The sequence below is a fragment of the Dipodomys spectabilis genome, unplaced genomic scaffold (genome assembly GCF_019054845.1).
Source record: "Dipodomys spectabilis isolate Male_0828 unplaced genomic scaffold, ASM1905484v1 ptg000188l, whole genome shotgun sequence".
Taxonomy (NCBI): Eukaryota; Metazoa; Chordata; class Mammalia; order Rodentia; family Heteromyidae; genus Dipodomys; species Dipodomys spectabilis.
In genome coordinates, this window is record NW_024870865.1 from 732,171 (window position 1) to 747,280 (window position 15,110).

Consider the following 15,110-nt stretch of genomic DNA (forward strand, 5'->3'; position numbering starts at 1 on the left):
TGGTTGGGGAGACCTGGGAGCTGCTGGCATGGTGAAGATTTGCAACAAAGGACCTACCTACACCCCTGCCCGGGGTCCCCACCACGCTGTGCCTGGCCCCTGAGTCTGTCTGAGATGGACTCTCCTGTTAGGCCCGAGGGGAGCTGCCCAGGTCCCTCCTCCACCCCTCCTCTGTCAGGCCCAGGGTCAGGCTTGCCTCCCAGGGCAGTCACAGGTCTGTCCTTAATGCCAGCCCCCAAGTTGGGAGGGAGAGGCACCCCTGCCTCCTGGGGAACAGCTGAAGTGGTGGGCCGCTTCCTCCTGCCCCCAACTGCAGCAGGAAGATATGCCGAGGTGAGGAATGAAGATGATAGGGGAGAGGGGGGGAAAGGGGGGGAGAGGAGGAGGAACCCAAGCCACCGCTCTAATCCTGAGCCTGTCCTCGACCTTCAGGCTCTGAGAGTTGCCCACAGTGCTTCCCAGAAATCTGCTCCAGAGTCTGAATCAGGGAAGAGGACAAAGCCATAAGAGCCACAGGGCCTTTGCTTCACCACAAGGCTATCTGCCAACCAGCTTCTTGTGCTGGGTCCCCAGGGAGGATTGTGCAGAGGTCTGGAGTCACAGACTCAGTGCCCCAATCAAGCCATCGCTTACTTTTTTTTGGGGGGGGGGGCGGGGTTCTGGCCACCACAGTTTGAACTCAAGGCCTGGACACTGTCAGTTAGCTAATTTGCTCAAGGCTGGCACTCTACCACTTGAGCCACAGCTCCACGTGCAGCTTTTTGATGGTTAATGGGAGACTTTTCTACTCAGGCTGTCTTTGAACCATGATCCTCAAATCTCAGCCTCCTAAATAGCTAGGATCGCAGGCATGAGGCACTGGTGGACCGGCTTCCTGCTCATTCTTTTTACCTCTGCACACACATCCCTTCCTCTCGAGGGATTTGCTGACCTCCAAGAGGAAAGGATGGCACGGAGCCCTCTCCGGTTACTTTGTGCTTGGCATCCAGACTCTCTGATGTGGTCTGAGTCATTTGAGCTAGGGAGACGCTGGAGGGGCCGGCTCAGGACAGGAACGGAGCGGACAACAGCTCAGGCTCCCAGGCCTCAGCCAGCCAGAGAACCCCGTCTGCCTCTTTCTCATTTAAAGGCAGGATTAAGTCCTTCTCTTGGAGGTGGGTTTTCCTTCCATTCCCCCCTCTCTCTCTCTTCTATCACCTTTATACCCGAGACACGTTTTAAACCGATTCATCTTGATCATGTGTCCATCAAATATAAGTGAGGGAGATAAACTAAGCACCAAAAATCGATGCTCACTCTGACTGCTTTTGTGGGAGACAGGCACCGGCCCAGAGGGAGGCTGGAGACCCCAGCCGGGTCTGAGGGAAGGCTGGCTGGTGGCGTGGCTGCCAGGAGCTAACACAGGCTTGGTGGCAGAGGGACCCGTGCTGGTAAACCCCGGGCTGAGGACACACAAGGTATCGTCCTGCACTAGAAAAGGCACTCGGGTGTGGGATGGTGGTGGTAGTGAGGTCTTCCAGTACAGGCACAGAAGGCTCTAGAACCCTCACAGATTGGGTCATGCTGGTTGTGATTCTAACCTTCAAATATTTCAATTCTGAGCGGGGCACCGATGGCTCATGCCTGTAATCCTACCTACTCAGGAGGCTGTGATCTGAGGATCACAGTTCAAAGCCATCCTGGGCAGAAAAGTCTCTCCCATTAACCACAGAAAGCCAGGAGTAGCACTGTGGCTTCAGTGGTAAAGTGCTAGCCATGTGCACAAGCAGCTCAGGGACAGCACCCAGAACGTGAGTTCACATGTTAGGACCGGCATCAAAACTGTTTCAACCCTCCCTGTTCTCTTCCCCCAATGCCCCAACTTCCCCCAAACCACCGTGGCCCCTTGCATCACATTCTACAAAGATCTTGGCCCCACGCCTCTGAACTGACCCCAGCTAGCAACCCACAGTTCCACTTCCGTGTTGACAGAATGTTCCACGCTCTCCCAGACGGTGGACTCTGGCTTGTGTGGCTGCTCACCCTGCCCTGAGGTGGGCTAGTGCCACGGGAGAGCTGAAGCGTTTGCTTCCCTCCATTTCTGCTTCTACCACAGGCGGCTGGTGGACGCCATGGTAGATAGCTCAGCTCTGAGGTACATAAGACAGGGGTGTGTTTCTCGCCATCCATGGAAGACGATACAACTCTAGGGGCGTCCCTTGCCTCCCGTGTGGGAGCGGACCGGGTCAGGAAGCAGTAAGAGGTGACTCCGCCCCTCCAGGGGGAAACATCAGGGACACCTGCAGGGACATTTCGCTACTCCAGGGAGAAGGAGCCTGCGTGCCCACCCCCGCTAGTGCTCTACTGCTGGAGCCACAGCTCCACGTCCAACTTTTTGGTGGTTCATTGGAGATAACAGTCTCATGAGCTTTTCCTGCCCAGGCTGGCTTCAAACTATAATCTTCAGATCTCAGCCTCCTGAGTAGCTAGGATGACAGGTATGAGCCACCGGTGCCCAGCTGTTGAACATCTTCTCAAGTAGACAGAGCAAGCTAGGTGTGCACTTAGTCATGGCAGAGCCTAGCAGGGGATGTGGGGGGAGAAGACCAAGCGTGGTTAGGTCACACTGCGTCCCTGCTCACATTCCCCCCCCACATCATTCTGTACACAGACACTCTCCCCAGTCCCTGCCCCATCCCAGCCCTCCCACCTGCTACCCCCCCACCCCCGGCGCCCATTTTGCCTTCTTTCCTCTGCCTTCCAGCTGGGTGACACTGTCATTCCCAAGCCAATTGGGGATTCATTGCACAATATTTCACAAGGCAGGGTTTCAAATCCATTCCCTTTACTCGCTAATCAAAAAAGCAATCAAGTTTGTCGGTAGTGATTTGTAGCATACGGACTCTGGGTGCTCTTTGACCAGGTTTGGGGGGACATTCTCTGGGGGGGAGGGCTCCCTGGGCTGGGTTTTCCCTTGGGGGCTGTGCGGCGATGGAAGAAGAGCTCGGGCCTGTGGAAAAGCCATTAGGAAGGTGCGCGCGGGCACGCGGCGGGGAGGTACACGGGCACACGGCGGGAGGGGTGCATCGAGTCTCCTGGTTTACGTGTCCACAGCTGTGACGGAAGAGGCAGCTAGATGTTTCCAGGAGATCGGGAGAATGTCATCTGTCTCTCCAATAACCACCTTCGGATGAGTCACACTGGGGCACAAAACTCCCACACCCCCGCAGCAGCGAGAGGGAGGCCTTCGTCTTCAATGCTCACCATTGCTTTCCTGTCATGACCGAACTTTCATTTGGGTAGAAATTAGAAAGGAGCTGGGCACTGAAAGCTCACGCCTGCCATCCTAGCAACTCAGGAGGCTGAGGTCTGAGGATCGTGGTTTGAAGCCAGCCTGGGCAGGAAAGTCTGTGAGAGTCTTACCTCCCAATTCACCCGCAGAAAGTCACAAGGGGAGCTGTGGCTCAAGCGAGATAGATCACTAGCCTTGAACAAAGTTGCTAAGGGTCAGTGCCCAGGCCCTGAGTTCAAGCCCTAGTACCCACCCAAAACAAGAAAAAAAGCAAAGGTGCTCCAAAGGCAATCAGCCTCGGCATGCGGTCCATCCCCGAGTGGGTGCCTTGGACATCTGAGTCAGCGCCCCCCGCCCCCACCAGCTTCTTGCATCAAGAGCAAGTCCCCTGTGGGCTCACCTACCCACAGAAACGAGGGGCCCCCCTGCGCTGGCCGAGCACTCCCCTGCCATCCTGGCCCAGTACGCGCCCTGGAGCCTCTTGACCCGTCCTCAGTCCCTGGCCGGCCTCTGCTCCGGTCATCCTGGCCCCACAGCAAGGTTCAAAGATACAAATGTGGCTGCCACATTCCTCCCTTCCCCACTACGTCAGGGCGGGGGGCAGGTCCCCTCCTCCCCATGGTCTTTTGTGATCAGTTGCACCCACCCTCCAGCCCAGGCTCGATGAGGCCCCGCCTCATTCTTCCCTCTCTCCACGTCTTCACCCCTTGCCTAACATCTACTGAGAGACGGGGGACATCAGATCGCCAGGGTGTGGTTAGAGTTACAGAGTGACATCTAAAAATAGTCTCTTACTAAGCCAGGCTCCCGGCCCCCTGATTAAAATGTATGAGGCTTGAAGTGGACCACAACCATTTACCTTTTCCACTTAGTTTTGTTTCTCGGATGGTTCTGCGCAGTCCTGTCTAGGGCCAAGCGGGGGGCCAGAGAGGGCTTTGGGGGTGTTCAGGAAGGAGTTACCCTGCTTGCTACTACTTTTGTGCTAATTCTCAGCCCTGGGCAGGGCAGGGGTTTAGCAAATTCTCGCTGATCCCCGAGTCTCGGAGGAGACTGAGGCCTGAGCTAGACAGATAGGCCAGGAATGGTGGCAAGAAGATGTCAAGAATCAGTGGTGTTCGTTTCAAGTCTGGAGAGGAATAAACAGAAGGAGCAGGTGAAAGCCTTCTATTACCGAGGGACAGGAGAAACTTGTCTTAGCCGTTCATGTTGCTTTCATTGGCTTATGGCATGGGTCAAAGTGAAGGAACTGCCTGGGAAAACAAGCAGATTCCACTGGGAAAGAGCTGATTGAAGTAATACAGGCAGCCGCTCGGTCATTGTGACCAAATGCTTCTAAGCAACATCTGCACAGGAGTCAGCTTTGGCAAGAGAGAATGAGTTATTAAAAAAAAATCCCAAACCAGCAAAACGAAACACAGTGTCTTACAAACCAGAAAAGTCGTGGAAGAATATTGCCTTCTTAATAATAAATACATTTCGTGGGTAAGGATTGCAAGGGAATCGTTTAAATTAATTTCCTCTTTGTTTGGTTTGTACAGGGCTTAAATCCCAGCTGGCAGTGATCTGTTAAAAAAAAAAAAAAAAGTTCTAACATATTGGAAATCTGATTTTCTTATAGCAGAACTCCAGAGTCTAAAATGAGCTGATCTCTCTCTCTCTCTCTCTCTCTCTCTCTCTCTCTCTCTCTCTCTCTCTCTCTCTCTCTCTCTATCTATCTATCTCCTCTGCTAATCAGACAAGCAAGGCTCAAATAAGACTCTTGAGTTGAGCCAAATTGTACTCAAGTAATCTGGGGGATGTAAATAAATATATACGATATTGCATATCACATATATGTAATATCTATCTGATGAAAGCTTTCCAGACTGAACTGCCAGACGTTGTTCACAGGGAGCTGCTACTGGGATGTTGGGGGTATGGGGGGAGGGGCGCCAGGAATAGGGGCCTTTCCCACTGAGGTTGGATCTGCCAACCCTTCCTCCTCTTCCTGCCTCATCCATCATGAATCCAAGCCCTGGAACAATCGGGGCACTAACTTAGAGCCAAGTGGAAGGCAATCACTCCTCGTGAGATTTGAATGCTCTAAAGGAAAGGGTGTTGGCGTTGGTTTCGGTGTGGGCCTCCACCCGTGGGTGCCTGGGGGGGGGGGAGCCTGTCCACACCTGGTGAGCCACTTGGGAGGCTGCACCCTATCCCACACAGGTTCTCTACAAGGTCCTTGTCCCCCTTGGGCCCCTCTCCATCTCACTGGTGCCCAGCTCTGTGTGCATGGGAAGCCCATCCATGGGCCACCTTCACCTGTCAGACCCCAGGTGAGTGTTGAGCCAAGGACTTTCCCCTGTGCCAGCCTGCCTCGTGTGTCCTTCTCGAATCTGAATCCCCACCCCAGTCCCCCTTATTCTCCAACCTGGCTCTTTCCCCAAATTGAATCCATCTGCAAGAGATGCAGTTTTGTATTGAAGCAAATCCTTAAGTAAACAACCCCTCACTCAAAAACTGCAATGGACACCCACATGGTGGCTGGTGCCCAGAATCCTAGCTACTCGGGAGGCTGAGGTCTGAGGATCACGGTTTGAAGTCTGCCCCGGCAGAAACATCCGTGAAACTTTTGTCTCTCCCATTAACCAGCAAAAAGCCACGAGTGGAGGTGTGGCTCCCGTAGTAGAGCGTCAGCCCTGAGTTTCGGGAAGGCCAGGTAAGAGAAGCCTTGCGTTCAAGCTCCGGTGTCGGCACTAAGATAAAATAAACTCTACAGAAGGGTCTCCCCGAGCATATCCCAAGCGCCTTGTCCTACCCAGCCAGCAATGTCCGGCCCCATGTGTCCTGTGTGTTTTACCCCCTTCTGAAACACTCAGCCGTGCCCGCACACCTCGCTGGCCTGTACGCTTGGATACCTCCAGGTCCCCAAAGGGGAAACCTCCAGCTGCCCTTCCCGTGTGACCCAGCTGTCATATCCCTCGTGCTCCTCGGATACTGTCCCTGCAGCAAGCCTTCACGCGGGAGCCAGGCAATGCGCGCCTCGGTCTCCGCCGGGTCTGCTGCAGGCGGTGTGGCCTCCTCGCTCCTTCTCTGCTGCCTGTCTCCCTCTCTCCTTCCCTCTTTCCAACTGAATTCTCGTTTTTCCTCTCTCCCTAGTGCTTGTACGGCTGCTATGTCCATTCCTCCATCATCCCCACCTTCCACCGGAGGTGCTACTGGCTCCTTCAGGTAGGTGGCTGGGACTGCGCTCTTCTTGCGTCACAGGTCAGTGCCCGAGAAGGGCCTGTGGAGGGCATCGAGGGGACGCGGGACTCTGGTGTGTGGCGTGGCTGTGGGCTGGCCGCCTTGGTGAGTCCTTCTCGGCTTGGGCTGTGTGTGTGTGTGTGTATGTGTGCTGAGGCCAGCTACTTGGCTTGGCCTGATTGTCAGGAGCGAGGAAGGGGAGAGAGCTGGTGTAAGGAGGCTCCCGGGTGCCTCCGTTTCCTTCTGAGGTGGACAAGGAACAAGGCTCAGCCTCCCGTCTCCGACTGTGAAATGCATCTGGGCTGAAAGCCACACGTCTGTTCGCTCTGTGGGTTGGTCACAAAGCATGTGTGGGAAGCAGGCTTCCAGAGGCATGATGGATGGATGGATGGATAGATGGATGGATGGATTGTGGATGGACTAAATGGGCTGACAGCTGGGGAGGAGGAGCCACTGGCTCCATGGGAAGGTGCTCTGTGATCAGCTGGCCATGTCTGCCTGTGGAGTGCGTTGGCAGCGCCCCCAGCCGGCCTCCGGCTATGGTGCTTGTGTGGAACTATGTAGAGACTGGAGAGACTTTGTGTGGAGCCCAGCGGGCTCTTGCTTGTCGGGGTTGCTCTTGCCTTATGGGAAGGAAGGCTCAGGCCTTCACCCGGTGGCAAGGATGGACTGGCTCCCTTTGCATGCATGACCCCTGCTCCTCCGGGCGTCCATCCCCCGGAGCCTGGCACCTCGCCCTCCAGGCCTCCATCTCTGCTGCGGCCTCTCTCCCGAGGTCCTGCTCTCTGTGTTCCCCTGGGCTCTGGTGGTGTGGGCAGCCTATCCAGCCCCGAAGCATGAAGCACCGAGAGGACAGAGGCCTGGGAGGTGTGCCACAGCCCAGGGCGATCTGCGTGGGGAGGCCCAGGTTCCAGCCCAGCGTCCCCCACCAGTCCCCCCAGGCAGCCTGCTCTCCCTCCCTCCGCGCCCAGGGTGCATCGTGCACGCGATGGGTTCATTAGTGAGACAGTCTGAGGATGTGCTGGTTTGTAAAGGGACAGACGCCGTGGCCGCCGTGGCCACCGTGTCCCGGGCCCTGCAGCCCTGGCCCTGTCTCCCTCGGGGGCTGGGCGGGGAAGCCTGGTTCTCCGATCACTCCGACCTTCATCTTGGGGAGGGGTGACCAGATCGGGGTGCTGCTGTGGGCGGTCCTGCAGGTGCTCTCCCCCCAGGGAGGGGCTTTTCTCACTGCCAGTGCAGGAGTGGGTCGTGAACCCCGCCTCACATCTCCACTTTCCAAGTCTAGCTTCCGGAAGCACCGTTTCTCCCATGCGGGCTGCGGCCCATGGAGATTCCGGCTCCGGCTTTGGCGTTTTTCCTTTCTGGCCAGAATACGTCTTTGGCCAAGCCAGCTCTGCCTTGGCCTGGCCGGGAAACCCCCAGCTTCCTGCCAGAACCCCACCCCCACCCCTGGTCTGCGGGCACCGCCCCTCCCCCAGGCCACCCTGCGCCCCACCCCCACCCGCTTCCATCACGGTCTCCTGGCTTTTTTAATTTCACTACATTTGCTTTGCCGGGTGAGGACCGAGCTCATTACGCCATAACTGCTTTCCGCTGGGTTCCCACACACTGGGGCGGGTGTGGAGGAGACGTGCGCTCCCCACCCCCCAGCCTGCTCCCCCGAGACCTGACCACCGGCACACTCGGGGTGCGATCCACCTGCACCAGGCTCCTCATCTTCCAGCTAGCAGAGCCTCAGTCTCCCCAAAGATCACCAAACCAGGGTTTTGATGGCCGGCCTGGGACCTCCTCATTTTCCTGTCCCCAGGTCCCAGGGAGCCATCCCTCCTCTCGGTCTCCATCATGCCCTTCAGCAACGCTCCCGCTCCTCTTCTGTGTTCGGGTGATAGGGAAGGAGCGTGCACAGGTGCGGGGCGCGCCACCCCTCCAGCCTGGCCAGGCAACGGGAGGTTAAGGAGCTTCCGGCCAAAGCAATTAGCGCAACGCACGTCCTGCTCGGGCCAGACGCTCAGCGGCGGCAGCCGGTGCCGCTCAGGGCAATTTGTTCTGGTGCTAATTACAACACCAGGATAATGACGGTGTGGTCAGGTTTAATTTCTCTGATCTTAAGCAGGAAAGAAGCTATGAGATGCTAGCCCAGATGGAAATTGGCGCAAGTTTGTCTCTGATATCAATCAATTACCAGGGAAAAAGGGCTGCTGAACACAAAGAGGCAGGACAGTCTCTCAGGGAGGACTGAAAAACAGACATCACGGTGGAGAGGGCCAGGTTGGGGCCTGGACCGACCATGCCCTACACAGCCCACCATCGCCCGGCAGCTGGGCGGGGACAAAGCTTTTTCTAGAAAGGAGAAGATTTGGGGAAAGGCAGCCCAAGCAGCCACCACAGAGCCACTCAGCACCAGCTCCTGCCCGCCAGCATGGAGTTCACTTCGGCCCCACGACCCGGGATTCCACCGGCAGCGGCCAGCCCAAGGTGACTTGGCAAGGCAGTGGCTCCTCCCCACAGGGGCCTGGGCTGTCCTCTCTGCCTCTGTTTACCCCGGCGTCCCGCACAGAGCCTCAGCGTGGCAGAACAGATGAACCTCTGAGAAGGTTGTGGCTCTGCTTCGGCAGAGTCCCCTGAGCAAGGGAGTGAGTGACAAGGCCATGTAGACTGCGGACAGGATGCTGGGACGCGGGAGGGTGTGGACAGAGCCATGGGACCCTTGGTATCCCAGCCAAGTGAGGTTTTTCCCAGGTGTGTGGGGGGGCGGGGGGGGGGGGAGGAGGATCCTGCCTCTCTGTCTGCCTCTGGGTCTGTCTGTCCCTCTGTGTGTGTCATTTTCTCCCCCTTCTCTCTTCAGTATTAATAAATACCCTGTAAGGATGTGAGCCAGCAGCCCCTAGAATGTAGGGTACTGAGGACTGCTTAGGCCGCTTGGGTCAGGGCTGAGACTGTGGGGACCAAACGTGCCAGAGACAGTTCAGAGGCAGCAGGAGCGGACCGCCCCTGCTCAGGACAGCACTTTAGGTCACAGGCCGCTTTGGGCTCGGAGGGCTGAGCCTGGATCACTTCTCCAGCTGCTCAGGCCCTGAGCCTGCAGTGGGCTCAGCAATGACAGCCCCTCGCCGGCTCCAGAGCCCTGAAAAAAGCCACCACTGCCGGTACCACCCGCCCCCCATTGTCTTGGTTCCGTCGTCAGCCTCACCGGAGGCTCTACCACACCAGCAGGGCCCCTAGACTCTGCCAGTCTTCTTAGAGATGGGTTGGTGTGGCCCAGAGAGCAGAGCCAGGCCTGGGGTCACGTGAGTGGCGGTGATGGGCAGGGCAGGGCAGCGTGTGGCCTCCACGCTCCTCAGGCCTCTCCTCCTCCACCTGACGGGGCCTCACTGCCGGGGCCTCTGCCTGAGCTCTGCCGGGCTCCGGTCGGGGGAGTGGGCATCAGGGCGCAGGCTCCCTGCCCTGCCTGTCCGCCCCCAGGGGAGCCTCCCGCACCCCCTGACGGCCTCTCATTTCAGGCCACCCTTCCCGCGTAGTCTGCAAGGCTTATTTGGAAACCATCTCTGCTTCTAATGAATGTTTTTTCCTCTCTGCCCTTGTCCTCTAAAATGCTTAATGAATGTTTTCTGCACGAGTGAGGCAGGGGGTGTTCCCATGTATTTGCTGTGGCTGCCGTCTGGGCTGCTTGGCTGCTGGTTCCAGCCTGCTGGTGCCGAGGCCAGAGGACTCCTGCCCAGCTCAGCCCAGCTCAGCAGCATGCACAGAGGCTTGTGGGAAAATTGCCAGGCCTGGGACTCAGTGGAGACCTCAGTGCAGGGTAAGGGAGACTCCAATTCACAGGAGCATGGCAGACATTTGAATTTCAAGATCTAAGACATTTGGCTAATGAGAGGAGCACTGGATTTGGAGTCTGAGGACTGGGTTTTAATCCTGCCCAGTGCACCTGAGCAGTAGCAGCTCTGGCCACAGCTGAGCACCACCTCCTGGCCGAGAAGTGAAGCACCAGGTTCTCCATGTCACCAGAGACAAGTTCCAGTCACCCGGCCAGTAGAGGATAGTAGGGGGTGGGGGAGAGACTCCGAGGTGACCCACAGCAGTGTTCTCTGTCTCTTTATGCGGTGCCGCCATCATTCCTCTATGTAGATGAGGCACTTGGGAGAGGGTGGAGGGGTGAACACTTGGTCCTGGGTCATAAAACCAGCCAGAAAGCTGGGGACAGCTGGGCCTTCACTTCCCACTTCCTGCTGTCGGTGAGCTCTGCTAGAAACGGCAGGTGCAGGGGTGCTGTGGTAGGCGGCCTCCTGTCCCTCACAGAGTACCGGAGACACTCGTCTCGTCAGGAGGAAAGACTGGTTTTAGCTCCGTGTCAGAGATGGCAGCTCCGTCACTTTGGGCCTGTGGCGGCTCAGCATATCATGGCGGGAGCACAGAGACAGGGCAAGCCTGCTCACCTCAGAGAGGCGGGGAAGCAGAGACTGAGGGGCGGGACTTCCCTTATCCACTCCAAGGGCGGGTCCCAGTGACCTCACTTCCTCCTATGGCCTCTACCCCCTATCAACAGCACCAGGAGTCAGGGACCCAGTCTTTAACCAAGGCCTTCAGGGGTCATTTCTGATCCAAACCAGGTCAGGTACCATTGCTTCCCACCACAGGCACCACAAGGCCAAAACCAGAGCACATTGTAAGGGCACAAGGCCCATGGGCCACACATAGGCCCCAACTGGCAGGCCTGCAGTCCCCCACAGAACCTCTGGTAGCTTCTGTGACCTCAGACGGGTTTGTGGGTTTTCTTTGAGCTCATTGGGCATCAGGACCACAGGGAAGCAGTAGCCCGGGCAGCACAGGGCTGCAGCGGCGGCGGTGGAGGTTCATGCACGCAGCATTGTAACGCAGCTCCTGGCACAAGGCGCGAGTTTACTCAGTAAATCCTAGCTGGGCACCATCGACACCCGGCCAGGCTAGGCTGACTGCCTGACATCCCAGAGAACATTCCTGACACCCACCCCCCATCCCATCCCCCTTTAGCTCCCACAGTGAGGGTAAAATATGTGGAGACTGCCCCTCCCTGAGCGAGGCCATTGTATCAGGGAGGGGGCTGTCCCGGCTGGACTGCCCAAGGGGGGGGAGGGGAGGGAAGCCGGCGGGGGAGGGGCTTCTGTCTTCTGGGACCATTCTCAGCCAAGATGACAGATGTGAAGACTCATCCAGCTCTTTTGGGAGCACAGTGCCCTCTGCTGCTTACCCCAGTCAGTCTGGAATAGAGGCCCCCCCCTGGGACCCTGTCCCTGAGCCCTGGGGACAGGCTACTTTGCTGTGCTCTAGGCAGGAAGAGGTCAGAGGGAGCATCCGCGTGCCCAGCAAGCCTTCCCCAAAGTGCACAAAATACTTTAGCATGACATAGTCCAGTGATTTCTGGTCCCCGCAGCTAGGACAGGAGGGCACAGGAGGAGGAGAATCTTCCCAGTGTCCCACAGGCCGCAGTGGCTGACCCCTCAGATACAGCTGTGGAGTGAGAGGGACGCAGAACTAGGGTAACAATCTCTTGGTTGGCACAAAGAAGCACAAAGGTTTGACAGTCCTTGGCCACAACTTGGTGCTTCTGGTCCCCTGTGTCCCTACCACACCCAAGCTGACTGTGAGTACTGCGCAGAGTGCTTGGGTCTCAGCAAGACCCTGGGGGTATCACAGGGACAGGAGTGCGTCAGCCCTGGGCATCAGAGGCGCAAGGCCCCGGGCAGGCCAGGGAGGGCCAGCCCTAGCATCAAAGTCCTCTCTGTTCCTAGACTTAGATGCCTAGTAGGTGGCACCTGAAGCCAGGCTGCATGATGAGTTCTCAGGCAGCGTGGAAAGGGGACCAGAGCAGAGGTGCAGGCTCAGAGCTGCTCCATCGAGCCAGCCAGATGCCTTGGTGTGTGCGTGTAGTCCTAGCATTCTGGAGGCTGAGGCCAGAGGATCTCCTGAGCCCAGGAGTCCCCAGCCAGGGTAGGCGATACAGCAAGACCGCCTCTGGAAACAAGAAACCAGCGAGCTGCTTTGAGCGCCGTGGTGACCACCCGCACCACCGCCATTGTTGTCACGTCATCAGTGACGGTTAGCAGCGTCAGCCTTGGCCGCCGGCTTCACCGTGCTTTGCGGCCCCGTGAGGCCTCTGCTTTGTCGTTTTGTCACTGGGTAGAAATAGGCTGGGAGCGCTTAGGACGGAGCTGGGGCAGCCATCACAGCCCTCCATCCCCAGGGGGAAGCTGGCCTGGACCCAAGGCACCACCTTCACCAAACACCTGTCACCCTGGAGAGAGAAAGGCCTGGTACTGCAGGAAGAGCTGGGGGTTGTGGGTAAGAGGGCAGGGCTCCAGGAGAGCATGCTCACTGCAAGGGGGGAGGGGCGTGCAGGGGTAGGCTCGGGAAGGGCTTGGGGGAAAAGGGGGTGCTCCAGATAGAAGAGACTACTAAGTAAGTAGCTGGTACCCCTAGTCACTAAACCCAAGCCCCGTGGGCCAGGGCACAGGATGGCCACTGGCACTTGGCAAAGCTCCCCGCCCCCTCCACAGCTGGGGAAGAAGACAGTTGGGGGACAAATGGTGGTCTCTGACAGATAATTCTCCCGCTGCCTTCTTGTTCCGGCTGTATCCTAACTAGCTGCACCCCCATCTTTCTCCATTTAATGCCCCTTGAATAACGTGATGAGGAGATAAGGCAGACACCAGGGATTTATGGTGCTATGCAAAAAAAGAAAAGAAAAGAAAAAAGAACAATGCGCTCCATTCCATTAAGATTGCGGCACCCCTGCCAAGGCTGGTCCACATCACGGGTAGTATTTCCTCCGCAGACATCTTTGCTTGGTTGCAATTTACGATGCCAAGGCCACCGCCGTACCCACCTAAAGCCTCCAGGAAATATGGCAGGCATCCCCCAAAATGGCTATTATCCTCCATGAGGAGCAGCACTGGGAATTTTCCAGAAGATTCCCTCGCGCCAATCCTTTGCTTGACCTTGCTCTACGCATGAGGGGATGCGGGATGTTTGGTTGGCATTTTCAGCAGAGCCCCTTGTGTATTGGGGGCCCGGGGAAATGTTTGGGGAGGGTCTCCTGTGCTCAGGTGCCTGAGGCCTGACCTTCAACCTAGTTGGATATTGCTGGGGGCCAATCTGGCGGCCCCTTTGGGGCAAAAGGACCCTCTGCTTCCACCTAGTGGACAGGGAGGGTACTGAGCCTAGGAGTGGCGGGGCTGGGGGAAGGGGTGCAGTCTCCCTCCTGGCTCTCGGTTGCGAGAAGCATGGTTCCAGTTCAGCTAGCAGAGGTACTCTGGCCTGGTAAATTAACTTCTTTGAATGTTCTTCCTTTTGGGGGGGGCGAGGGGGGGAAATCAGGTCATTTGAAGGACAAACTGAGGTCAGATATGGGGTTACACCCCCAACAGCAAAATGCAACTCAAACTCCACGGCGTCGTTTGTTCCAAAGCCTTAGGCAGGACTTAGAGGCAGCGTGAGATCAGCCTCTGCCTTCTGCCAATTTATCTCCCGCCTCCCCAGCACCCTGGGCCTCCAGGGCTCCTCAGCCTGCTGTGGTCTCTAAACCCTCCTTTGTGTCTCAGCCCTGAGCGGGCCTGGCCACCCAGGCCGGGCTGCCAGGCTTGGAAGCCGGAAGCTGCCTGAGCTGCAGTTCCTGGGAGATGCGAATTATTAATTAGTCTTATTACCCAGATTTGTCAGACGCTTAATCCTTTGGTCTGGGTCTGTGCGGGGCCCGTGCCCCATGGTGGGGTGTCAGCCTGGGCAAGCAATTGCTTCTAATATCAAGGCAAAACAAAGGGCCATCGGATTTGGTTGCTATCTTTATCTATCAAGCCAAATAATTCCTGGTCCCCTTCATAGAGCACGCTTCGGAGATGAGAAGGATCCAGAAAGCAGCTTCGTTTCCCTTCTAGTTGGCTTCTAATGTGGGTCTTTTGTTTAATTATCCATCTCGTGTAATCCAGCCGACGCGTTCTGTCATTAATACCCTAATCTTCTTTGGAGCAAAGGGGTAACCGCGCCTTCTAAAGACAAAGACAAAAGTTTGCCTGGAGGAAACACTTTCTGTGTTGCCTCTGAAGGAACTCAAAAGGCCAAGAATGAAATTCAGATGTAATTTGATACAGCGAAATGGAACAGAGAGGCGCTGGGTGGCCGGCGCGGTGCCCGAACATCAGCAGCTCCTCCAGGCCTCCAGCTGTGCCCCAGCTGGTGACAGGGGCTGTGCCGGCACGTTAGAGACCCCAGCCATGCAGGGCGATCCTCATCATGGCCTGGTGACATCATCCCTGCCTCTGTCTTGGTGGCTGTCAGCATGCAGGTGAGACACCTGCGGTGCGATCCAGGCTCCTGGCAAGTGGTTTTCAGTGGAGACATGTACTCAGATGTCCACAAGTACGTGTGTGTGTGTGCACTTGCGTGCATGCACTGGTATGCACAGGTGTGTGCAGGTGTGCACAAGCATATGTAGGTGTGCGTGGGTGTGCCCGTTAGGAACGCTCAGGATGCAGGTATGTGTTGGTGTGCATGGGTATGTACGCACAGGTGTTCACAAGGGCACAGGAGCGTGACTCCTCCCACCTTCCCTCCCGGGAAGTCCTGCCAAGTCTAGCCTTGCCTCTCA

The 15,110-nt window shown here is 57.0% G+C and overlaps 1 protein-coding gene across 1 annotated transcript in view; it reads left to right on the top strand.

Moving 5' to 3' along the window:
- The window catches only part of Camta1 (calmodulin binding transcription activator 1), a 731,341-nt gene that overhangs the window by 495,604 nt on the left and 220,627 nt on the right, over positions 1–15,110 (top strand). The window contains 1 exon segment of the mRNA XM_042695784.1: positions 6,407–6,478. Coding sequence (XP_042551718.1) covers positions 6,407–6,478 — 72 coding nt within the window.